This window comes from Hemicordylus capensis, chromosome 1, assembly GCF_027244095.1.
Source record: "Hemicordylus capensis ecotype Gifberg chromosome 1, rHemCap1.1.pri, whole genome shotgun sequence".
NCBI classification, from domain to species: Eukaryota; Metazoa; Chordata; class Lepidosauria; order Squamata; family Cordylidae; genus Hemicordylus; species Hemicordylus capensis.
The window spans coordinates 361128633-361154434 of record NC_069657.1 but is presented as its reverse complement, the minus strand read 5'-3'; the positions used below and the strand labels follow the sequence as shown (position 1 = coordinate 361154434).

The 25802-nt window shown below is 43.8% G+C and overlaps 1 protein-coding gene across 1 annotated transcript; it reads right to left on the bottom strand.

Moving 5' to 3' along the window:
• Positions 1-803: 803 nt before the first annotated feature.
• IYD (iodotyrosine deiodinase) lies at positions 804-22812 on the bottom strand. The gene is made up of 5 exons (XM_053292375.1): positions 22593-22812; positions 10602-10799; positions 7136-7295; positions 3528-3684; positions 804-2789 (listed from the first exon to the last, which is right to left on the bottom strand). Exons 1-5 carry the CDS (start codon positions 22777-22779, stop codon positions 2607-2609), a joined length of 885 nt encoding a protein of 294 aa, XP_053148350.1. The 5' UTR covers positions 22780-22812; the 3' UTR covers positions 804-2606.
• Between the last annotated feature and the right edge of the window lie 2990 nt (positions 22813-25802).

Below are 25802 nucleotides of genomic sequence, written 5' to 3'. Positions count from 1 at the left end.
TTAAATCAGTTGTACATATGTTTTCAGGGTCTTCTTGGATATTTCCTGGTATGACCAGCCACTGAATATCCTGCCCAAAATGAAAACAACCTTCTAACTTGTGTTTGCATTCTTAATTTTCAGTGGTTATGCCGAGTGAAGCACAATTCAAAGATGATGCACAATTCACAGATCAGGTAAGGACCTGCTCTCCTCTTTCTTAAAGCTCCTGTTCCCACTCACCACTCTCCTCCCTTCAGCGCCAAACCTATGCTCAGACCTCGGTTCGTGCACACACTTATCATGTGGTCTCTGGTTGGTTCTTGGAGTAAAAAATTGCTTATAAATGCATGGGACTTATAAGAGTTACAAAATTATGAAGAACACAGAGCTGCTTTCACTTGCTTGTTTCACACATAAGATACGTTAAATCTCTTCACCACAGAGTCTTCTTAGAACACATTAACATCTTTTGTACTTCCAATCGAGGTGGTATATGCTCTTTCAGTGCATGTTTAGGTGGAGTTATAGTTCACTTTAAATGGCACGGCAGGGAAATGCTTGACTAACAAGCAGAAGGTTGCCAATTCGAATCACCACTGGTATGTTTCCAAGACTATGGGAAACACCTATATTGGACAGCTGCAATACAGGAAGATGCTGAAAGGCATCATCTCATACTGCACGGGAAATGGCAATAGTAAACCCCTCCTGTATTCTACCAAAGAAAACCACAGGGCTCTGTGGGCTCCAGGAGTCGGAATTGACTTGATGGCACACTTTAGCTTTTAGTGACTGTAAGGATGGAAACAAAGACAATGGAATTTGTTCCTGGTGAATTTATTCTGATGAAACTGCACTTGATCTTGCACACAGACACTGAGGTTGCGAATCAAAAGGATGTTTTAGTCTATTAGATAAGCAACATTTATACCAGAGAACTCCTTGGCATGCTCATTTGCTCATAGAGCAACCTTGTAATCAGGCCTGGAGCTCATCTCAGTTTAAATTACACGGTTATTCCAAGCACACAAATAGAAAGCCTTTAATTAATACACAAAAGACAATAGCAAATGGAGCATTTCATTTTATCGAAGATGATCCTTCGGGGGGGGGGAACACAAAAGCAAAAATTCTTCTCTTTACATTTTATTTGCCTCTTTACTGTATTAAGGGATATCTTCTTATTCCAGAAACGTTTCCACTTCATTCCATAAAAGAATACTTCTGCTTATTCAGAGCAGATGTTGGTAGTATCTTCATACAAGCAAACATCAACTCAGAGTAACCGTGGGTACAGTCCTAAGGACATTTACTTGGTAATAATTCCTATTAAATAAAATGGGACTTTCTTCTATGTCCATAAACATCCATCCTGCAAGGAAACATACCCATTGTGGTGATAGCCCATGAAAACTTATACTGACCGGGGGAGTGGAAAACCACACCACATGTGTTTCAGAGCTTCCTTTCTAAAATGAGAGGTGCTGGGGCTCATCCTTGCCTGAACCCTGTACCTCTGACTTCAAAGCTCATTGTGTTAGCACTCGCCGTGCTCTGCAGTCTGATGCAACACCTAGTGGGAGAAGAACTTGTGAAAGAGGTACTGTAATGTCTTCTGCTAGTGCAAGAACAACTCTGGAAAAGAGGTTACTCTATGTTCTTCCCTCTGCACAAGTGCATTATGGTAGTGATAGACATCTCTGGATGTCTCCCACTATAGATGTTTTTTGTGGTTCTTCAGAAGGGAGGGAAAGGCACACACTTAGAAACACTCTTCCTCATTATTATTTCACAAATAATTTGTGAAATGAAGTATTATGCTCTAAAACTAAGCAGTGACACTGAACACTGGCCCTGTAAAATTGTTATTTCTATGCAGAGCTCAAGGTAGAGAAAATGGTTCCCCAAAGCAATATAAAACTCCTTTATATTCAGAGAGAACATCCCTAAAGACCAGGCCCTGGCTGTTCTAATTCCCATTCTTTCTGCCAGAACATGCACACACACACCCACACCCCCCCCATACAAATCAAAATCACCCAGACATCAAGACAAAGCATTAAGTGCTGCGGACCAGGGAGAGTGGAAATTGAAGTGATGAAGGTTATTTAAATGTCATTGCATGTTTCCCCTTGGAACAATCAATAATACTCATCAGGAACTATTCTTATCAAGTTTACTTATTCTGATGGCTTACTTTTATTAGTGAACACCCTTGTTGTCATTATTAGTGGTTTGAAGATGTTTGAGTATAAACAGCCAGAGAAGCACACAGATAAAACATGTCTGAATGAGATAAGGGAAGAAGAAGATATGTGCCCAATCCGGCATGCTGCCTGATTCTTCTGAAGTGGCTGTCTTTGGCCCTGTGTGCATCTTTGACAATGTGGTGTCAGCTGAATGTGAACCAGCAAGTCCTAATCACACATTCTCATGAGAATGGTTGCAATAATATTTAACCAGGTATATACGTACATCTAGCGTACACACAGCATCGTCACATGATTGCAGTTGTGAGTAAGCGGCTGCATGTCTGAACTGGCCACAAAAATAAACATCCTGCAAACTACTCTCAACAGCAAATCTATTTTCAAATCTATTTTCTCCTCCCAATTGCTCCACATCTATAGAACTGCCATGATTTCATCCAGTGGCTTTCGTGTCAAGTCAGGCACCGTTGCACTCTTACTGGGGTACCCAACAGGCAATAGCAGAAGGAGCTTTTCGTTCACTGGGCGCTGGAGCAACACTCTCAGGCGTGGGCCACAGTTCAGCGGTGTGGTGGTAACAGTCACCAGACCCACATTCTAAAACAAAGAGAGAAGGAGAGTTATGGTCAGAAACAGGAGGCACGTTCTTCTCCTTACTTGTCTTCTGTACATTTTTTAAAAAATTATTGGAACAGTCTTACATTATTCAGTTTAATATAATACAAATTAATACAAAATACAACAAAACACATCAAATTAACAAAATGCCAGAATATTTTGTCTTCTGCACATTCTGACCTGCCTACTGTTTTCATATCTCAAACACCAATAGGGGCTTTCCTCCCAGGACAAGCAACAGCCATGAACAAGTAACAGTCAGGACAATTACGGCCATTGGGGGCAATGCACTTTGGGATCGCAGTGGAGGCAAAAGCTCTAAGCCCCACTCCTCCCTCCCACACCATGATCCCAGTCTGGATCGGGCCATTCTGTGTCTCTCTATCTCCTGTTTAGTACAAGAAGGTTAAGCACGGATGCTTTAATTATGTGCATAACATGATGTGTGGGTTGGCCCCCAGGGTTCTCCCCTCTGTGTTTTTGCACTGGAATACTTGTTCATATGGGAAAAAAATACTTTCCCCCCTCTTCCCCATCCTGGTCTGTGTGGCACGGAATGTAATGTGCAGCAAAGTGGAAGCTTGTGCTGGTTACCCAGGGCTACTGAGTTCTTTCTGTCTTTTTTCGGGTCAGTGACCAAAAATAAATTACTACTGCTACTACTGTGTTGAATATTGCTGCAGCCTGTTCATGCTCCTATCCAAATTGCAAGCATACCTGCAGTGCAGCGAGGAGAATGCCACAGGCAATAGAAACACTGATCTCATTGTAGTAATGGGTTTTCTTTTTTCCATCTGGATGCATTCCATGCACCTGCTTGAAAATAAGGATCAGGTAGGGAGCTGTATCCAAATACTCTTTGATCCAGTTTGTCCTAGAAAAGAATGGACAGGGGGAACACCCCATTATTTAATCTGTAGCCTCACGTAAAATATTGGCATTGAGTATAAAAGTGCTGAAAATGTATTATTTATTATTTTATTTATTTATCACTTGTATATACTGCCTGATATATACATCTCTAGGCGGTGTACACTAATATTTGTAGTAGTAATCCAGATTACAGTATAAAAACAAACCATTAAAACACTTTCACAGAATAAAAATCATTCAAAACAATTCACCGAGTGAAACAAAATAATTTCACAGGATAAAAACAACTAAACAGTTAACATTAATTTTAATTAAAAGCCTGAGAAAACAGGTGTGTCTTCCCCTGAAGACACACCTGTTTTCTCAGGCTTTTAATTAAAATTAGAGCTACCTATTTTACCTATTTTAATTAAAATAGGTAGATAATAAAATAGGTAGATAATAAAATAAATTAGCTACCTATTTTAATTAAAATTAGAGCTACCTATTTACCTATTTAATTAGAGCTACCTATTTGTAAAGCACTGGATGAAATCCTTCTACAAAAGAATCATGTCAGACCACAGTATTTGCCATTTTTTCTAGGGAAAGCAGGTGGTACTAAGTGTGTGGTCAGAGTCTTGGATGGGACCACCCACAGACTACATTTTGCTCCTAATGCACTTGTTGTTGTGAGCTGCCTTAGGGGTCCTGGATGGACAGAAAGGAGGGATATAAACATTTTCAGTAAAAACAAACACATGGAAATGGGTTGACAATATATGTCTACAATGATCTCAAGTCTGATATCATCTTTAAACAGCAGCTTGTAAAGCATTCTTTTGACCCTTCCCATTCAGCTCCAGAAAGCATGGCTAATGTGTAAGCAAAACCAAGACTTCTTAAAATTGACAATTTAACAGTTAAGTAGATGAGTTGCTTTTGAGGTGTGGAAAATATCTTAAAGTTCTTTACCGGGATACCTGATGTAATCTGGAATCTTTCAGCCTAAACTTTAAAAATACACTAATGTCAGGGCCGACATCGGGGTACTCGCTGACACCCCGATATTTGCAGGAGCCCACTGCCAAAAGCTCAGGGCTTTTGCTAACTGGGTAACTGGGCATAGAGGCACCTTTTTGACGTGGTGATTCTCTTGATTTAGCAGGGGGAGAGTAACTGGCCCTATCCACCCCCAACACAGGACCTCCAGTGACTGTTGCTGGTGTCTGTCTTATGTTTCTTTTTAGTTTGTGAGCCCTTTGGGGACAGGGATCCATCTTATATATTTGTTATTTCTCTGTGTAAACCGCCCTGAGCCATTTTTGGAAGGGCGGTATAGAAATAGAATGAATGAATGAATGAATGAATGAATGAATAATACTGTTGTGCTTTCAATTGACAGTGTTATCTTCTTTCATTCCTGCCCGCACCCCACTCCCACCTTCTTCAGTGTAAGTTTTCAAATTGCAGTATGTCAATCATTTCCCAATGGATCTGTACCAAATGTAGACTGATACTGGCACTACCTAGTTACACGCCACGTTTCAGGAAGAATAGCTGGATGATTTTGATTTTATGACCAATAAAATTTTGAAGGCTCAGTGTCTCCCCAAAATGCCACCTTCTATAGTAAATAACCAGTCAGAAATTCAACCAATGCAGCATCTACAGTCACCTACTGATTGATGGATTTTTGCCTATGCACTGTGACATTAGCCACAGCATCCAGCGAATGGGCTGCTAAGCTCTCCCGGGGTGGAGAGCTGGTAGCAAGCATGAATTGCTCCCTTTGCTAAGCAGGATTTGCCTTGGTTTGAATTTGGATGGGTAACTACAGGTGAGCACTGTCTGCTGCAGCCTCTTAGGAGATGGACCATAGTTCAGTAGCAGAGCATCTGTTGCATCCAAAAGGGCCCAGGTTCAATCCCTGGCATCTCCAGGTGGGGCTGGGACCTGCAACCTTGGAGAGCCACGGCCAGTCAGTGTAGATAGAACATACTTAGCTAGATGGCCAATGGTCTGGATCACTGAGACAGCTTCCTATATAGCTGATGTCCTCAGATAACCTGCACTAGATTCTAGAGGCATTTTCAGCCCTGAAAAGTTGTCCAGATTGCCATCAATTTCTTGCGCCTCAGCCAAAAGTGGCATCATCCGTTGGAGGAATTGGTGGAAGCTTTGATTCCTTTCAGGCATTTAAGAGGAATTTCTTTCAAACCTTGAGAGAATGCTTTGCTGAAGGAGTGATAGGTGAAGCTGTCACATGTACTGAGTTCCTGCATGGACATTTACTATAGTAGGTAGCATAGGTGGGGGAAGCTGTGTGCCTTATTCTAATGTATCAGGCAGAAATTCATCAGCTGTATCTGTAACAAGTGATGGGGAAGGTGCATCTGTTCAGTGTCTGCCTGGCTGCATCTTTCCCCAGCCCAATACTGAACGGAAAGACCAAGGCAAAGTATGGGTGCACGTAGCCTGATTTGCAAAGCCAGTATAATATATGAGATTGTGCAATCTTTACAGCTTAATAATACAGGTGGACCTCATTAATCATGGTACCACATTTTGGTCTATGACCGTAAATAAACATGTTTGATGATCATGGTACCACTATTCATGCTTCCGTGTATCCATGGATCGGGATTAGGTACCTGACCTCAATACTATGGATACAAAAGGCATAAAGCATACGCATCCGTAGTTTCAGGGTGGCCAGAAATGGGCATTTCTGGCCACCATAGGAGCCATTTTGTGGCTCATTTGTTTAAAGAAAAATTCACAGAAAAATAGCAGATTTGGGACTTTGAGGGGACATTGGTGGACACCTAGAGACCCATGGAGCATGGTAGGCTGCTTAATTTGGATTATGATCGCCATTTTCCACCTTTTTTTTTTTTTTTGCACTATTCTCCAGCCTCCAGAACCCCCCTTCCATTGCCACAATGCCTCGTTATCTGCAGTTCCACTATCTGCTGTTATAGTGAAGAACAGAACTCCCGTGGATAGCGCGGTCCACCCATAATAATACACTTCATTTGTAAGCTGCCCCATAACAAATTGTTCTTTGGGTGGCTCACAACACAATGGAAGTTAAGGTGGGTAACTACATTAACTTGCAATTTCTAGGTTTTTTAGAGCACGAGTGAAAATGGTAAGCACCTTAACTCTCATGCACCTTTACTCTTATTTTATACTGAAGATTTTAAATATTTTATATCTATTAAAGATTGATGAGTTCTTAGTGCTTTATTCCCAGAGTACTTAGATTAATCTTTGTGCATTCAGAAGATTTATTCCCACAGGATGACTACATGTACATTCTTTTCTGCAATCTCAGAACCTCAAAGATCATTTTCAGCGAAGTTAAGAAGCACATATAACATCCTGTCCATGGCAGACGTATTACACAGATTTTGATCCTGGGTCTACCAAAAACAATAACCTTCTTTAAGCAGTGCAGTCGGAATTACCTCAGCCTTTTCAAGTCATTCACCCATCTGTCTCCCATTCTTTTCTTGTAGTTAATTTCTTCCTCCTCTTCAATAATCTCTCGGATCTTGTGCTTTATTTCTGTATCTTGCACTACTACGAAGGTCCAAGGCTCAGTGTGTGCCCCACTGGGAGATGTTCCTTTAATCAAACAACAGAAAGGTTCATATTAAAGAAATAAATCTTAAGGTGCCCATGAGATCTCACTTCACTTCTTCACTCTCTATGCATGTTTTTATGGAAAGAATCCTAGAGCTAGAGGAATCTCAGTCATTGTTATCCTGAATAATGATGTATAGTGGCTATGCTATACATGAAAAGTCTGAGCCATCGTGGTAGTACTCATGTACTGTGTGTACACTTCCTTGATGAAAATGCTGTACATCTGTGTTTTGGCCCCCCAGAAATGCAGGGTATGTGTTGAATATAATGTGTGAACAACCGTTACGTGTGCACAGATTGTGTGTGTGCACACTGTACACATTCTACCTTCATAAGCTCTATTCACATGTTATGTTCAATGCATGTACAATCTGTGTACAGTGTGCACACACACAATCTGTGCACACGTAATGGTTGTTCACACATTATATTCAACACATACCCTGCATTTCAGGGGGGCCAAAACACAGATGCACTTTTAAAATGGATGGATGTAGTAATTCACACAAAAACTTGGACATGTGGACTTGATACCTGTATGCATGTACACCCTAATGTATGAGGACTACCTTGGATGATACTGCATCTGCTGGCTGGCCACATGTGATACGGATGTGTGTATGGTACCTCCAATTAATTGGGCAACCTATTTTTCCCAAATGTTTATTATTTTTTAATAGGAACGCTTAGAAAAAAGTGGAGTTGCTATCTTGAAGACACATTTCCATTCACTCAAGGAGAGAATGTTTGTTCAAAGAAACCTACTCTGCCATTTAGATGTTTACTCTAGAAAAACAAAGAGAGCATGCCTTTCTCTTTAAAGCTGCTGTTTTGTAGTGAGGCACATCCATGCATATGTAATAAATTAGTTAATGGATGGATAGATGGATGGATGGATGGATGGATTATTTGTTTATTTAACATATTTCTGTACTGCCCAAAACTTGCATCTCTGAGCAGTTTACAATTAAAATCATTTAAAAATTAAATCAATTAAACAATTAAATTCATTTAAACATTAAAATCATTTAAAACCCCACATTAAAGATATTAAAACTATAAATCTAATAAAAAGCCTGGGTGAATAAATATGTCTTGACTTGAGTGCCTTTTTAAGAGTTGCCAGAGACGGGGAAGTTCTTATTTCAACAGGGAGCGTATTCCAAAGTCCAGGGGCGGCAACGGAAAAGGCCCGTTCCCGAGTAGCCGCCAGACAAGTTGGCGGCAACTGCAGACGGACCTCTACAGGTGATCTTAACAGGCGGTGGGGCTCACGGTGAAGAAGACATTCTCTTAAATACCCAGGGCCTAAGCTGTTTAGGGCTTTATGGGTAACTAGTATTTTTTAGCCCGTTAAAATAACGGGCGCTAGTTGGGTTACGTTTTTCCCCTCTCCTCCACCCGGCTGGGCCCACCGCCACCTCTGGCCCCACACTCTTGCCTCTCTTCTCCTCCCTCCCACCCCAATCTCTTGCCCTCTCTCCCCCTCCCAACCCTCTCTCTCCCCTCCCCTCCCTCTCACCCTCCTGTCCCAGTCCCTCTTGCCCCTTTCCCCTGCCCCACTCCCACTTGCCTTTCCCCCTCCCCCACTCCCTAATGCCCCTCCCCCTGCCCCATTCCCTCTTGCACTTGCTCCTCCCCTCTGCCCCACTCCCTCTTGCCCTGGCCCCTCCCCCCTGCCCCACTCCCTCTTGCCCTTGCCCCTTCCCCCCTGCCCCACTCCCTCTTGCCCTTGCCCCTTCCCCCCTTCCCCACTCCCTCTTGCGCTTGCCCCTCCCCCTGCCCCCCTCCCTCTTGCCCTTGCCCCTCCCCCTGCCCTTCTCCCTCTTGCCCTTGCCCCTCCCCCCTGCCCTACTCCCTCTTGCCTGCTGTGGCCGCTGCCGCCGCTTGTTCGTCGTTGCGGGTGGCTGCCAGACAGCCACCGCTCCCTCCATTCCCTCCTTCAACCCCTGGTATCGGGGCCCACTGCGGGCTGCCCTTCCGCTGCCGGGCGGCCCCGCAACCACCAACCGCCACCCCGCCACCGCCGCCATGGGCCCCATTCGCTGCCACAGCCATCCTAACCTCAGTCATCTTTTGGACTCTTCTCGCCAGGCTCCATACAGCCGCCTCAGCAACAGTCGGCCGGTTCTGCCCTCCTTCCCCGTGCTCGGCCCGGATCCTGTCCCCGCTGTTTTTCTTCTCTCTCTGGTCGGGCCAGTCCCGCTGCCATTGCCTTTTTTTGCCATCCCCGCCCCCCTCCGCAGTCAGGCCGGTTCCGCCGCCGCCGTCTTTCCCTGCCCCGCGTCTTTCCCTGCTCCCTTCTCCCGGTCCGGGAGCCAACATGGCCGCCGTGTCCCTGCGGCCGTATCTTTCCCGGACGTTCTGGGCATGCGCTCCGCGCATGCCCAGAACATCCGAGAAAGATACGGGCAGGGGGACGGGATTACAACCAACCTCTTTATTATAGAGGATAACCAGCACCTTGTATTTTGCCTGGAAATGTATCAGCAGCCAATGTTGGATTCAAATTAAACTGATGAATGACTGAAATAGGCAACAGCCCTGCTAACAATGGCTGTGTTGAAGCATATTCAGCCTGGTCATCATGGATGCTGCAGCAGATTCCCAAACCTGCCAACATGTCCCTATTTTACCATGCACTTGAATGGGAAAATAGGGACATGTTGGCAAGTATGGATTCCTGCACTGAGCAGGGGCTGGTGGTGGTTAGAAGGGATTTTGGGCATCAGCTAGTCCAGCCCAGCTGACCTCCAAGATCCCTTCTAACCCTAAATTGTTTTTATTCTATTACTAATGCATGCATTGTATGGCTGCCACCCATGGTATTCCACACGGCAGAAACTAGAAAATGCAGCTTGGTCTTAACTCCCTTTTGTTTTGCCAAGAAATTCTAGTCAGTGTGGGAACCCTTTCCCATGCTGCCAGATTAACATGAGAATTCCCAGGGCATGTGGGAGGAGCTTATGCTGTGACTTCTCATGTCCTGGACTGTGGCACTCCCTATGGCAACATGCAAGGGCTCCCACACTGGCAGCATAATTGAAAAATAACACATGGTTGGGTAGAGTTTTGGAAGAGGGCCCATTGCAGGATAGTGGATTATGCTACCAAGTACTGACTCCTCCTATTAACAGGCCTTACTTCTGTCAGACCTTACACAGCCATTATTTAATATGACTTCAGGAGTGATGGAAGGATTTTGGAACTAAAGCAAACAAGATGCCACAATGGCTGTCCAATGTTCTAGTCATTTTTCAGGAATCAATTCACACAGTGCAGTACCTGCTGCTTTAATCACATTGTCAATCACCTCCCTTGGAACAGGCTCATCGCTTATAAACCTGACGGACCGTCTCTTATTGAGAAGCTCGTAAAAATCCTTTGATCTTCTAACCATGTCTTCTTCAGAGTAACGCTCAGTCGAGAAAGGGACGTGAACAATGTTGTCATCTAATCCTTGCCATTCCCCACCGTCGTCATCTAGGGAGACCAACAAAGACAGAAATTCACATACTTGGATGAGGAGATTTGCTTAAAGGAATTGAAGAGAAGACAAAACATGCTGGGCACATACAGGGTCAATGTACAATATTACTATCCAGTTTTGCTACACTGAAAAAGATGTTAATCATCACTTCAAGTCACACATTGATAAATTAATCTATGATTATTCTCTCTGACTGGGAGAGTAATGGGGGCAATTGCTCTGAGCCTCATGCCTGGAGGGAGCACATCTACAGTGACACACAGTACTATGTTTCAATGTCTAAAATGATCCAAAGAGTAACACTGGTCAGTGAAAAATGTAACCCCAGGAACAGAAAAAATTTCAATACTCTGGGGTTGGCCCCATGTTCCATTTATCTGAACATTGACTTCAGTGAAGGGATCTGCTCTAATTGTCCTTGTGTTTGACTCGAAAACTTAAACAACAGATACCCCATTACAGTAATTTTCTTCCTCTTCTTCCCCAGGCAGACTGGACGACAGGGTGATGAAGCCACCCCACCAGCAACAGCAGGAAAACATACTTTTGGAATCGGAAAACATACGATTTTAACTTTATATGTGATGTTTGTGTGCAATGATGGAAACTGAGAAGAGGATCCTGTATGCAGAGTGATGAACTTTGCAAATGAATAGTCTCGTCTGGTTCTTTTTCTGTCTGTAAGTGTTCAAGATGTAAAATCTGAACATACTGCTGTATTCAATTCTTATATCAAATATAAAACACTTTGTAATGGATTTACCAAGCCTTTGTCTCAGAGCAAGCCCACATAAGGAGAAGCAAAATGCTGAATCATCCCCTCCATGCTTTCAGGACAAAGGCTTTCCTCTTAACTTTCCTGTAATATTGGTAGTTTATTCGATGCCACCACACCCAATTTATCAACAAAGTTTAATACACATACCCCTGATCTTGGGTGAAATTCCAGGGAAACTTACTATTGGAAAAGTACAAAACCTTCCACATGCACGCTTACACATGGTGAGGAAACTGGTAGGTTGCTGAATGGATGAGATGTGTTGCATCGGGGGGGGGGGAGGCTTTCATCCTCCCCCTTCCTGAGTTAAAAATCCACTCAAAGAGGCTTGTTTAAATTGCAAAGAACAAAAAGAAAAATAAAGCTTTATTCAAATGCTACAGACTTCTTCAGCCTGAGGCGCTCTCAGCATTTATTTATTTATCTATCTATCTATCTATCTATCTATCTATCTATCTATCTATCTATCACATTTTTATACCGCCCAAAACGCGAGTTCTCTGGGTGGTTTACAAGACAATAAAAACCAATAAAAATATTAATACATTAAAATTTAAAATGTTAAAACTATTAAAACATAATTAAACACAGTTAACAATGTCTAATTAAAAGCCTGGGTGAACAAATGTGTCTTGACTGCCTTTTTAAAAGTTGTAAGAGATGGGGAGGCTCTTATTTCAACAGGAAGTGTGTTCTAAAGCCTCGGGGCAGCAATGGAGAAGGCCCATCCCCGAGTAGCCACCAGAGGAACCGATGGCAACTGCAGATGAACCTCTCCAGATGATCTCAATGGGCGGTGTGGTTCATAGCAAAGAAGGTGTTCTCTTAAATAGAGCTTTATAAGTTATAACCAAAACCTTGTACTTTGCCCAGAAACTTATCAGCAGCCAGTGTAGACCTTTTAACATGGGAATGATATGGTCTCTCTGAGATGACCCAGAGACCAATCTGGCTGTTGCATTCTGGACCAACTGCAGTTTCTGGACTACCTACAAAGGCAGCCCCACATAGAGCACATTGCAGTAGTGAAGTCTGGAGGTGACCAGCAGATGTGCTACTGTTCTGAGGTCATTTATCTCAAGAAATGGATGCAGCTGACATATCAGCCAAAGCTGATAAAAGGCACTTCTGGCCACTGCCTCAACCTGGGACACCAGAGAGAATTTTGTGTCCAGAAGCACCCCAAGACTGCGTACCTGTTCCTTTTGGGGAAGTGTGAGCCCTATACAGAACAGGCAGATCAAAATAATCTCCTGAGTTCCAACCCCACACAATAAGTACCTCCATCTTATCTGGATCCAGCCTCAGCTTGTTACCTCTCATCCAGCCCATCACTGCCTCCAGGCAGGCATGTAGGGAGGTTATGTCTTCTCCTGATGATGCTGACATGGAGAAATAGATTTGGGTTTCATCAGCATACTGATAACACCCTGCACCAAATCTCCTGATGATCTCTCCCAGCGGTTTCATGTAGATGTTAAACAACATCAGAGACAATATGGAGCCCTGAGGGACACCATCCTGAAGTTCAGTTTTTGAAGAACAACAGTCCCTGAGGGACACCATCTGGAATCTGCCCGAGAGATAAGAGTGGAGCCACTGCAAAGCAGTGCCTCCCACCCCCAACCCCCTCAGACGCTCCAGAAGGATACTATGGTCAAATAGTATAGTATTTTAGTTACAGGTAAAAGAAATACTCAGTAGGTTACAAGAATACTTCAAAAAGCACCCCAGACGATAGTGGGGCGGCACACTTTTAAAACCGTGGTTACCCAGTTGCAAAGAACTGGGATGTAGGAAAACACGGAAGTACCTTTTAAAGCTTATAGAATCTTTTACAGCACCGTAGCTGGATGTGCACAGGCTCAGCTTTTCTTAGCTTAGTTGCGTTACAAGAAAACAACAATAGAACAGGTTCGGGGATATGCAAAAGACACAAAAAGAAAATAACAGTCTAATGCAAAATCTTACTAAACAAACTTTCCCTAGACTAAACTCCCAGCAGCCAAGACCCCTGGCTGCCTTTTCTCTTGAACTCACCGCAAACTCAAGCCCCTGCAGTCCTATCTTCCAAGAACTGCAGTCCTCCTTTCTGCAGCCATTTCCATGGCCATATGTCCTGCTGCAAGCCAAGCCCAGCTAGGGGTGTGCCCGGAACTGCCAAAGTGCGGTCCGGCACTGGGGTGGGGGTTGCTTTAAGAGTGGGGGGAGGGTTTACTTACCCCTCCCGCCGCTTTTCCACTCTGGCGTCCGTAATTTTAGTAGTAATTGGGGCAGAAGGATACCTCCCTGCCGCCCCCTCCCCGCTTTCGCTATGAAAAGCTCCCATGAGTTCTCTGCACGCGCGCACAATGTGCGCGCTTCACATCTTTGTGACGTGCGCGCACACGCAGAAGACTCCTGGGAGCTTTTCATAGCGAAAGCGGGGAAGGGGCAGCAGGGAGGTATCCTGCCACCCCAATTACTACTAAAATTACGAGCGCCAGAGAGGGAAAGCGGCAGGAGGGGTAAGTAAACCCTCCCCCTGCAACCCCCCCCCCCGAACTGAACCACCCAGGTCCAGACCGGTCCAGACTGGTCCAGAGGCCTTTAGAATGGCCTCCGGACCGGTCCGGGCACATCCCTAAGCCCAGCTTCTTGCTATCAAATGAACCCTTCTCTTACTCCACATGGTCCCCTAGGCCCCACCCCACCATGTGTGCTGATTGGCTGATCCCTGGACTTTACCAACCTGTCAGTCAGGACAGAGTTCACTTCCAGTTCACTCTTTAGGTGAAAGGAGGGGCTGATCAGAGGCTGATAGTTACACACTTTTGAAAAGGTTTTGAACTGGTTTGGATAATACTCCAATTGGACTATTTAAGCACATGGGGGAGGAACGTGGGGACACATGGCTCACCCTCTACTTGGTGCACTGGCATGTCTGTGCTTAATTGCATGGGGAAGCAATTTGCTCAAATTGCCCCTCAACGCATGATTTTAATGCTACAGTATTAAAACCACATATTTAGGGGCAAATTGGATGAACAGACCACACCCCTGTGCTCTTAGGTGATGACATGATGGCACACTAGATGAAGTGGTGAGATGTGCATACTCATGCTCCTTCCCCAAGGATTTAATATGGGCCAATTAAGGTATCTTCTGAGCAGGCCCCATATGGATATGAAGCCCATATTGGCTTATATCCAGAGCAGTAATCTGGGGTCAGAGTGAAGCATCTGCCTTTAGAGAGGCCAGAGTTTTCCTGAGCAGCCGAGTGTGTGCAGTGGCGGAGATCTTTGCTGCTCTCTTCTACCTCCAGAAGTGCTCTTTGCATTCCAAAAATATGTCCCTGAGGATCGTGCAGGTAGTTGTGATCTATTTAGGCAGTAAAGGAGTCAAATCGAATAGAAGACCCCAACTTGTTAACACAATCCATCATTCTTGATGTAGGGATAAATTCCATTTGTGGATCCTTCAAGCATGGAGAGTTACAAAAAGGGTTATTAAACAACATTGGAAGGACAGATCTACTCCTGATCTTCAGCTATGGATACCTGATATGTGTTCCTTGATGATATCTGAATTGGCTTTTTTATTTTTTAACAGAATGGCAAAGAAGAGGAGTCTTTGGCAATGTGGTTTAATTTTAATTAGCTATTTGCAGTTTAATGAGAAATATCCTTGGAAAGTCCCCCCTCCCCCAGCATTAATATTAGTATTATTCACATACTATGTACTGTAAATGAAAGTAGCTAATGCAACTCCCATTTTCTAAAAGGATCCATGGGGATCCGGGAAACTACAGGGCGCTTTCCAGACTAGACCCTACAATGGGGTCACAACGTATCTCAGAAGTGTGCTTCCACACTACTTGCGTCGTGGCACCGCAGTCCCTACGCAGACAGCAGGGTGCTGTTCACATTTCCAATGCCTTGCTGCAAATTTAATCGCTGCAATATAGAGCAAGGACATCTTATATCTGGCGTGAAAAAGTTGCTGGTTTTTCAGGTTGTTAGTTGCTGCAAGTCTGCTTCCCCTGCTGTTTACATTGCAAATGCGACTTGCCCGAACTGAAGCATTTTGCTGCTGATGAGCAGCTAGTCTGGAAAGTGCCCAGGCCAGTTAGCTTAACATCTGTTCTGGACAAATTGATGGAAAGCATATTTGTCAAACCTATAGAAGAATAGGCCTTCATGAAGGAGAACCAGCATGGCCAGCCTCACCTCTTGCCTGTGGGCTTCTCAGAAGCTTCTGGTGGGCCACTGTGTGAAACAGGATGCTAGACTAGAAGGTAGGCCATGGCCCTGATCCAACAGGGCTGTTCCTGTGTTCTTATGATTAAGGGGTTTCTCCCCTTCTTTTTCTGATTATATAATTATGTATACACATTGTCATTATTTTTGGTTGTTTGTTTAGTTGAAATAAATGAGAGAGAGGGAAACTCCTCAACAGAGGAGAGGAGGGGGGAAGAATTAGGAAGGGAACAAAGCATCCTACTTGGCCTCCCTGTGACCAGCTAATCATGCTATGTGGGGAATTGGGTGGCTGGATTGGTTGCTGCTTCATTTGTGTTTTGGGGAAGGTGTAAGCACTTAAAACCAAGTAGGGCTTCACCTCACCCTGACTGGCTGGGCTGCATAAGGCAGCATCCTGCCCAGTATGCCCAATGGCTTCTTTCCTCTAAGAGGTGGAGTCAAGCTATCTTTCCCACACATAAGGAGGGCTGAGGAATAGCATTTTTCCAACTGAGAAAATGCTAACATCTTTTCACCTAATGTACAAGGACTTTCATACATGCTTCTCACACCAAATTATCTGTGGAACCCAAGGAGAAAAGCCTCACTTGTGGACACTGGCTTAAAATATAAGGACTCACACCCACACACACACCCACACACACATCCTCGATAGTTTCATGGTCTCTGTAGGTAAATGCTAAGATCATTCACATGGCCGGTGTACCTAGATCTCAGGAGGGCGGGTGCTGTGGGGAGGCAGGCTCCTCCTACTTGCTCCCCACGCATTAGCAGGAGGCTCCTCTTCACTCTGCCAATCATGAGACCACTTGAGTGCTGGAGTGGTGAGTGGCAGAGAAGGGATCCAGAGGAGGACGTCTTCCGGCATCCCACCATGCACCATGCAAGGAGTGTGCTGCATCAGGGGATTTCCCTGCTGCTGGCCACTTTTGCAGGCAGCCTGAGCATCCCCATGACCGGGAAGTGGGGTAGAAGGGTACACTCACACTCACTCACTATTAGCCCGGGTACAAAATCGATCCCAGCACTCCACATGACCAGCCCTATCCAAATAGGGCTGACCTTGGCTTCTTCTAAAATCAATGGAAGTTGCACTACTTGGTTAACCATCTTTCCAATACAATTGCAAAGTCAGCAAAATATTAGTTACAGAGATAGCTTCTTTAATGTGTAAGCTATTAAAATACATTAAAAAGTCCATTATGAAAAGAAGTAGTGCAAAATTAATATTAGTCGCTGGCACTTATTAGTCTAAAGTTCAAACTTGATCAGATACATTCTGACACAATGAGAAAGTGTAGAGATTCTAGATTTTTATTTTCTGTTTTACAGTCTTAGTATTGACAGGGCTGGCCACAAGCCGTTAAAGATTTAACCATTTAATGAGTTTAAGCACACAGCTTTGTGTCCAACTGTGGGGGCATTATTTTATAGCAGTAAAATTCTGTTTGCATGACTGCATTATAGAAAATTATAGCTAAATGCAACCTCGATGTGCAGAAGTAACATAACTTTGAATGCCAGGTTCTGTAAACAGTTATCATCTGCATGTTCTGTTTGCAAATTGTCAAAGGCATCTGGCTGTCCATTGGTGGAAACAGAATACTGGGCTAGAGGGACCTTTGGTCTGATCCAGTAAAGGAAATCTCTGGTGCATGTTGTGCTATATTGCTAATTAAATCAGTTCAAGATTGTGCCTGTTACATAAGTAGCCTAATTGAAAATTGTTAATGTCCAGTTAGGTGAAAGGATTGTCTGGGTTTTATAAAATGTGAGAATGCAAATGAGGCATTACTCTTCTTGTGTTTTGATTCCTAATTTTTATTTGTAAATTTGCCTTGAGTTGTAAACTCTTTTTGTCATTGTCTCTGATATCGTTTGGATTGCAGAGTCAGATTTTGCCTTTCTTTTAAAAAATCATAATTAAAAATAAGGGAAAAAATCTTTGGCATTCTTCATGTTCACTATGAATAATTCAAAATCAATTGCCATTAATTAAATAATATATAAGAAAGGAATAAATATTTCTGAATAATTTCAAGCTTGTGTGCCTGGAAAAAGCAATTTAGGGGCAATTCTAAGTTTAAAAGGATGACACCTATATACTAATGTAAATGCATCTGTCCACTGAACTCATATTAAAACAATCATCTCATTCCCCACTTTCACTGCAATTTCAACATCCCTTTGCTAAACAACCAAAGGCTAGTAGGAGTTAATCTTTTTTGTTCCAGTATTTTGATGTTGCATACTTCCCTATACTCAAACATTACATATTAACCAGCATCATCAATAGGCCATTCTGAACAGGAAAGAAAATGCTGCAAAAGGTGCCACAGGGGCGTGTGTGTGTCTAACTGGGACTCACAGCAATCAGGTGCCAATGCCTTCTCTCTTGTGCCACGTGCACTCTGTTTCTACTATAAGCCTGCTTGACAAAGCTCTAGGCTATTCTGCGATACAAGACAGCTGATCACAAGGGCCAGTCCTGGCACATCCGTCCTACAAACGCCTGGCCTCAGAGCTAGCTCCTCAGTCTGAGCAACTGGTCAGGTGGATTAACTGCTTTAGAGATGTCAGTATCTTGCCTTCCCACCCTTACACTGTGTCTCTTGTCGGAGTTCAACCTTGCATCTGCTTCCCTTCCAACCCACTATTGCCACCCTGCAAATCTCCAATAGAAGACAGAGACATTCTTCCCCCTGGACTTCCTCCACATCCCCTGGGCCCCCCCAAATTCTCTTTAGTCTGTCCTGGGTGGTGTGGTCACCACACTGTGTTGCTGGCCCTCACTATGCCAGTTGGCCGAGCATGACCTCTGCTTAGAGACAGAGGTTGGAGAGGGATTATATTAAGTTGCTGGTTAAATGTTTCTGCTAATGCATATTTGCATAAATATACCTGGTTTTTGTTCTTATGTTCTTGTGAGTTCAGTTGCTGTTTGTTCCCCCAAGAATGCACGTGTTAAAAATACTGCATGTGTCATGGTGTGTGTGTATGTGTGTGTAGGGGGACGATGCTTCACTTGCAGTGGGGGTAGGTGGGCGAGTGGGCTCCAAAGGCCTTTAGGTCTAGGCTCCAAAATTACCTAGGTGTCCCTCTGATAGAAGACAACATAAGATAATGAGAGAGAAACATAAGATAATGAGAGAGAAAGTAAGCAGAATAGAGACAGGAGGCCAAAACTGATCTGCATCAGTGGCATTCACGTCATGAGAATGGTCTCATCTACTTAACAAACTACTGATTTGCTGATGGTGCTAAGGAATGTCTTCTTTAGTTGCAGGTAACATAACAAAAACTGCTTTGCAAAAGTTGTCTTTTTTCCTACTCTGCAATCTTGCTCCATTAAATGACCCTAGTGAATTCACCCAAGCAGTTCAGCGTCCATGAGTATGCTATTTTCTAGGCCTGTGATCTGCTCCACTCTTTGCCCGTACCCAGCTGAGGCTGAATAGTCAGCAAGCTGGTTTGAATGCTGACAAAGAAATGTAATTTGACATTTGCAACATACTCCTTCAGTCAATGCACAATGTTGAAACATGTTTTTGATTCACTTTTCCCACACGCTTTCTAATGGCCAGGCCAGGCCAGGCCAGAAACTATTGCAGTGGCAGAGCAGAACTTAGGGTACTAAGGATAAATGCAAGTTATGCTCATGCCTCATTACACCACAGCGGTAAGTTGGCCATGAATGGTGCACTGGCATAACATCTTGGTTCAATGCCATTGCAACAGCAGCTACTACTTTAACCCCTGCTCACTGAGCAAAGAGGCGCCTTTTCAAAGTGGTGATTCTCTTTCTTTATCAGAAAGAGAAGGTGGAAGGAGGGAGGGAGGGATGAATAACTGGCAGGGAGCAGGAATCCTCTGGACTGGTCAGGCTGAAATAGATACTCGGAACCAGGGCTTCTACCCTTGCCTGTGCAGTGCAGCAATGCCCTTTGGCTTCTTTCTATATCACTGCTGCCTGATATAGGTGCTTCCCATAGTCTGCGGGGATTCGAACCGGCAACCTCATGCTTGCTAGGCAAGTCATTTCCCGTTGCTCCATTAGGTGGCTGAAGCAAGGCCAAATTGGTTGTGTGGTTGAAGCCTAGGATACACTGGGTGCATGACTGGGCACCTGCATGTTTGTTTGGTGTTTAAATATAAACACCAGTTATGATTTGGATTAGGACCAATCAGACACTTGGACCTCCAGGATTTCCTTCCTAACTCCAAATAATAGATACAAGTATCGCCATCTTGGCAAACTTAAACAAAAGGCAAACTTAATTTTGTCAATATCACTGCCTCCCTTACTCAAGTTAACAATTTCCTCATTGACAACTCATAAATAGAGCAATGCAGTAGACAGTAATACACACCTTTGAACACAGCACATATTAACAAGCGTTCTCGTGGTACCTTCTTAAACTGAGTGGTCTTAATCTGAAGTTGCAGGGCAGTGAATGCCCTATGGAGAAAAGGTACTGTTCACTCAGACAAATATTTTTCTTCCCCATGAAACAGTTTAATAAAATATTGGAGCAGAGAAATAAGTGTTCTGTTGATAAGAAACAAAGTGTTTGTGTGTGGTGGTGGTGGTGGGGATGCTTAAAAGGTCACAAATGTTCCTTAATTTTGGTGGATCAGACATTGCATAGTATGTGTAAATGGAGGTTTCCCGGCTATTTTCTTACAAAGTAACATCCCCTGGAGGTTTTTCTAATAGGAGGGTGAAAATTTAGGATGACATTTTTATTTGGATAGTTTTAATGAATTAACTGAAAAGTTAAACAAAAGCAAAGCAAAAGAGTTGTAGACATGAAATGGAACATAAAACACGAGACTTTGGAAAGTAAGCCCGTTTAGCACTAGACACTTTCCCTAAGTTAAAAGGATGTTTCCCCTTTTTAAAAATCTATGATGGCTATCTAAATTCTATTTAAGACCAATCGTGTGGCAAATAGAACCGCCATATACAGCTGCTCATTGAGAAAGATTATATCAGGCAGTTTTATTGATATTTTGCACGCAAATTTTACCATCTTGTGTGCTTCTTTATAATGTGATGTGTCAGTGACACATAGAACGATGGCAATGCTCACCAGTGACACTGACACTGTTCCTCCTTCCCCCACTCTCTTGTCAAGTTCTCAGTATCATCAACACTGCTTCTCCTTTCAGTCCAAGGACCATCACGGCCTAGAGATGCTAGATGACCAGAATATGAAACCCCCCACACAGAGCTGCTGTAATTGTCACTCCCTGCTCTTCTTGAAGCCCATCGTCCACTGGGGGAAGGGAAGCAGCGAAAGTCTCCATTGTACTATTTAATCAAATGCACACTAGCAGCAATAACTCCTCATTAGGGGTGCCCCTAGACCAAATAGCATACCAGCCAAGAAACTTCTTGATATCCACATCATGTGTTCACGTCATGAGTATCTTTGTTTTAATAGTATTTATTATTATTATTATTTCTTGTTTACACAGTCAGACAAGTGTTACTGACTGGTTTGTATTAATAATAATAATAATAATAATAATAATAATAATAATAAGAAGAAGAAGAAGAAGAAGAAGAAGGAGGAGGAGGAGGAGGAGGAGGAGGAGGAGGAGGCTCTGGGTCTTCTTCATTACAAGCCCCGCTGTCCATTGAGGTCATCTGAGGAGGTCCGTCTCCAGTTACTGCCAACTCGTTTGGTGGCTACACAGAGACAGATCTTCTCGGTCACTGCCCCGAGATTGTGGAATACTCTCCCTGCTGAGATACAATCCTCCTCATCTCTGGGAATTTTAAAAAAACACCTGAAAACCCATTTTTTCGCCCAAGCTTTCTCAGCTTTCTAATATTTTGGGGTTTTAATTTCTGGTTATTTTTAAATTGTTGAATTGTTTTTACATTTTTGTATATGTTTTTAACTGGTATAATAATAATAATAATAATAATAATAATAATAATAATAATAATAATTCAATTTCTATACTGCCCTTCCAAAAATGGCTCAGGGCGGTTTACACAGAGAAATAATAAATAAATAAGATGGATCCCTGTCCCCAAAGGGCTCACAATCTAAAAAATTTATGTTATTGTAAACCGCCCAGAGATGAAAGTTTGGGGCAGTATAAAAATTTGATAAATAAATAAACAAACAAACAAACAAATAAACCTCCCTTCCAAAGATGGCTCAGGGTGGTTTACACAAAGAAATAATGAATAATAAATTAATAGTATTTCTAGCCTCTTTCACAACTTTGATGCACAATCTTCATGCATGGCTCATTCCTGTCATAGAAAACAACATACATGTGCACTCATGGGTCTGTGAAACTGTGTTTATTCATGCTCTATATAAGCAAATTTAAACAAAGTTCTTTCCTTTAGTCTTCAAGAAGCTTGCCCAGGACACTCACCTTTCAGTCTGGCCAGGGTTGTAACTATAATTGAGCGAAGGAGTTCCAAGAACCCGGGCCTCCTAGCTCCTGAGGGTCCCCCAGCTCCACCCCTCCCTATTTCCTTTATTATCTCCCTCACTCCGAGGGGCTACCAGAGAGAGGGGCGAACACAGGCCCCCACTCCTCTAGCTACACTTCTAGTTGCGCCCCTGTCTCTCTTTATTTTCCAAATCACTCCAAGAGATATTCTTGACCTGCCAAGGAGCGACAGATGGCCTCTAAACCATGCATCAGCAACCCAATTTGAAGGAGCGCCCTTTCCTAACTACACAAGCTGGTGGAACATCACATACAAACACAGCCCTGTTTCAGTTTCCCCCTACCTTCTTCTTCTACATGAAGGTCAGTGCTATCTTTTAAGTCTTCATCCACCCATGGGCGTGACTCTGTCTTCTTGCTGTTGGTTTTGCTCTCCTCTCTTTTGTTGCTTTTCTTGCTGCCTTTCAGTATTATTCCTATCAAGACACAGATTATTGCTATGAAGATTGGAGTTAGAGAGGAGAATGCCATAGCTATGAGGCTTCAGATGCAGTAATGCACCACCTGTCCTCACACAGAAATGCTGCCCTTCAAAATATATGTGGATCTTGTGAAGTGCAGAGCAATAATCATCGAAGGGGCGGAACAGCACACTGAGGAAGGGTAAGGTTCAATTCTCTTGGCTTTGGAACAAGAACTTTCATCACTGTTTACACAGTCCACTTACTCTTCAACCTCCTGCAAGTTTTAGACACTTGCCAAATGCTAGAACTGTTTATTTTATCCCACTACTGCATTTATATCTTTGTACAGTCTGACTCAATGCTAAGGGTGTCCAATAAGCGATTGGTACTTTTTTACATATCAAGATTTTCAAAACTTAAAACGAGTCAACTGGCCATACTGGAGAGCCCCTGACTAGTTGAGACAGCTGGGAAGGCTCAAAATGTATCCTATGAATCTGTCTCTAAATACATGTGAAATCCCATCCCAATGCATCTGACTTACCTATATGCCTAATACACCAGCTGTGATTTAGGCCTAGGTATCTATGGGATTTGGCCTAAATGAGATCAGAGGAATATGACTGCCTGCTCACGGCTGCCACCACTTCTTTTCTTGTGCCTGTGGTGACTGCTGCCAACTTGTGGATTAGGGTCAATCCACTCACCACAAGGAGAGTCCCACAATGTGTATTGAATGATGCAAATACAAAATTACAACTTCTCTCCGCTATACATTAGAAGGTGATGAACAAGCAGGTGACCTGTCCTAAAACTGAGAACATACTTGTACCTAGTAGAGTATGCAGTTCAGGGGCGTAACTATAATAGGGCAAGGGTAGACAGTTGTCTGGGGGCCCACTGCCTTGGGGGCCCCCCCAGAGGCAAGTCACATGACTGACTCCCCCAGCTGCGCACCTGCCCGGGCTTCCTTCAGTTGTATTCATCCTCCAAAATTGATGTGAGTGTTAAGACCTGGAGCTACCAGAACAGCATGTCTTTCTCTAGTACCATTAAATGACTTGCATCGTCCACAATTTACAAAACCTTTTAAAAATAATTTAGGAAGATGTTCTATTGTGGCACATAGGGGTGTTTGTGTGTGTGTGTGTATGCTTTTTGATTCAGCCTCATTTAAGATTTCTTTACTTCATGAGCTGAGCTTCAGTGGCGGTGGGCAGGGGGGCATTTTAAAATCTTGCCTCTGAGCCCACTCCAACCTTGCTACGCCCCTGATGCAACTGAATGAACTATCTCGTTAATTTGTAACCACTGTTTGTTTGTTTGTTTGTTTGTTTGTTTGTTTGTTTGTTTGTTTTAATAATCAGTCTTGCTTCTTTTAGGCTTGGCTTCAGATGGGAAGCTCCTCGTCCTTCCTGTTCCTCACACCAGGAGCGGCCAGTGAGGGCAGCACCAGGAGAGGCAGTGAGAGGCACCTTTAAGGAGGTAGTAAGCAGCTGCTTGCCATCGTGTCAGCAGCACCTTCAAGCTGCTTCGCTCCGCCCGCAATCCTGTGCAGAATGGCGATGCTCTGCTCGGCATCCAGCGGGCCCATGGTGTAGCCCTAGCCTCTGCCCATGCGTGGAGCCTCCACCCACGTGAAGAGGGCAGGGCCATGCCACCGCCCCACCAGATGACAGGTAGAGCACTGCTCCTACCCACACGGGATTGCGGGTGGAGCAAAACAGCTTGCAGGTGCTGCTTACTTGATGTTAAGCAACTGCTTATTACCGGAAAAGTGCCTCTTTCCACCCCCACCCCACCCCAGCACTGCCCTCACCGGCTGCTCCTGTCTCACACCTAAAATAAAATTTTACATCTCCCCTACCAGGCAGATGCCAAGCTGCTCCTGCATCTAAATTTGGTTCATCTTTCACATGGGGAAGATACATGATCGAATGGTTATTATTTATTTGTTTATTTTATTTAACACATGTTTATACCACCTCATACTCAAGTCCCTGGGTGCTTGCAGCATTTGGTCTGAGTCAGGGATGTGTGTACAGTTCGTTTTAAATTGTTTTTCACCTTAGACGCTACTTTGGCTTGTATACATGAGCTTATACACTTATAAGTACACTTCTAGGCTGCCCATAAATTATACAATCAAACCTCTGTAACTGTTGGTTTCTTATCTTTACCCTGATAACATGGCTTTGCAGATGTGAGGAGGGTCTGTTAAAGAAATCACTGTCAGATGTTTTTTAAAATCAAACAAGAAGAATATTTATTTAAAGATGATATCTGAGATTGGTTTGTTTCACTACTGATTAGCAGGGCTAGGATCTTGCTTGGTTACAGAGCTCAACATTTGAACTTCTCACAGCACTTAGTTATTTTACAGACAATGAGGCTCTTGACACGATTAGTGTGAAGAGCTGAAAGGGGGTTTGCGAGGAGAGCGGGTTTGACCCGCTCTCCCTGCAGATGATCAGGGAGCCCTCCCTGGGCAGCCAGATTAGCCACCCAGATGATAACCAGCTCCGTGGAGGCAGTTGGGGCAGCAGGGTTATGAGGCCCGCCTGCCCCTGAAAGTCCTATAAGGCATCATGTGAGTGCACGGTGCATTTTGGGGAGCCTCCCGGTGTCAGGAGGCTTGTTGTAGCCTCCCAATCAGGAGGCTACTCATGAGTCTGTGTGGCACGGAACTGTGCCACACCGACACATTATCATTTAACCCACTTTCCGGGCGCTCCTGCACCCGAAACCCTGGTTAAGTGGTGGGCCACTTAAGAGGGCTCCCTGCCATGCAGCTTCCATTGGGTCTCACAACCAGCCGAATCTTGGCTGGACTCCATTAGCCCAGTTTTGGCTGGTTGTGAGAATTGCCTCATTATATAAGGCTTTCAGCTTTGAACACAGTTCTTTCCCAGAACTGTACTTCACAACCCAGTCTTTATTACAGACTGTCTTAATAATTATCATACAATAAGAAGCCAACCAAGAAGCAAGGAGATCACAAGCCAATCAGAAACCAATGCCAAAACCAGTCAGCAAGGGAAAAACAGGCCTCCAAAATGGTGCTCGGAACACTAGAAATGATCCAACTCA

Excerpts from the sequence above, each read along its gene's own strand:
- IYD (XM_053292375.1), bottom strand. The coding sequence starts at position 22,779 with ATGGCATTCTCCTCTCTAACTCCAATCTTCATAGCAATAATCTGTGTC. Across the intron at positions 10,800-22,592 it reads CCTTCATGTAGAAGAAGAAG|ATGACGACGGTGGGGAATGG; the intron begins GTAGGGGGAAAC and ends TGGTCTCCCTAG. Across the intron at positions 2,790-3,527 it reads TTCTCCTCGCTGCACTGCAG|AATGTGGGTCTGGTGACTGT; the intron begins GTATGCTTGCAA and ends TCTTTGTTTTAG.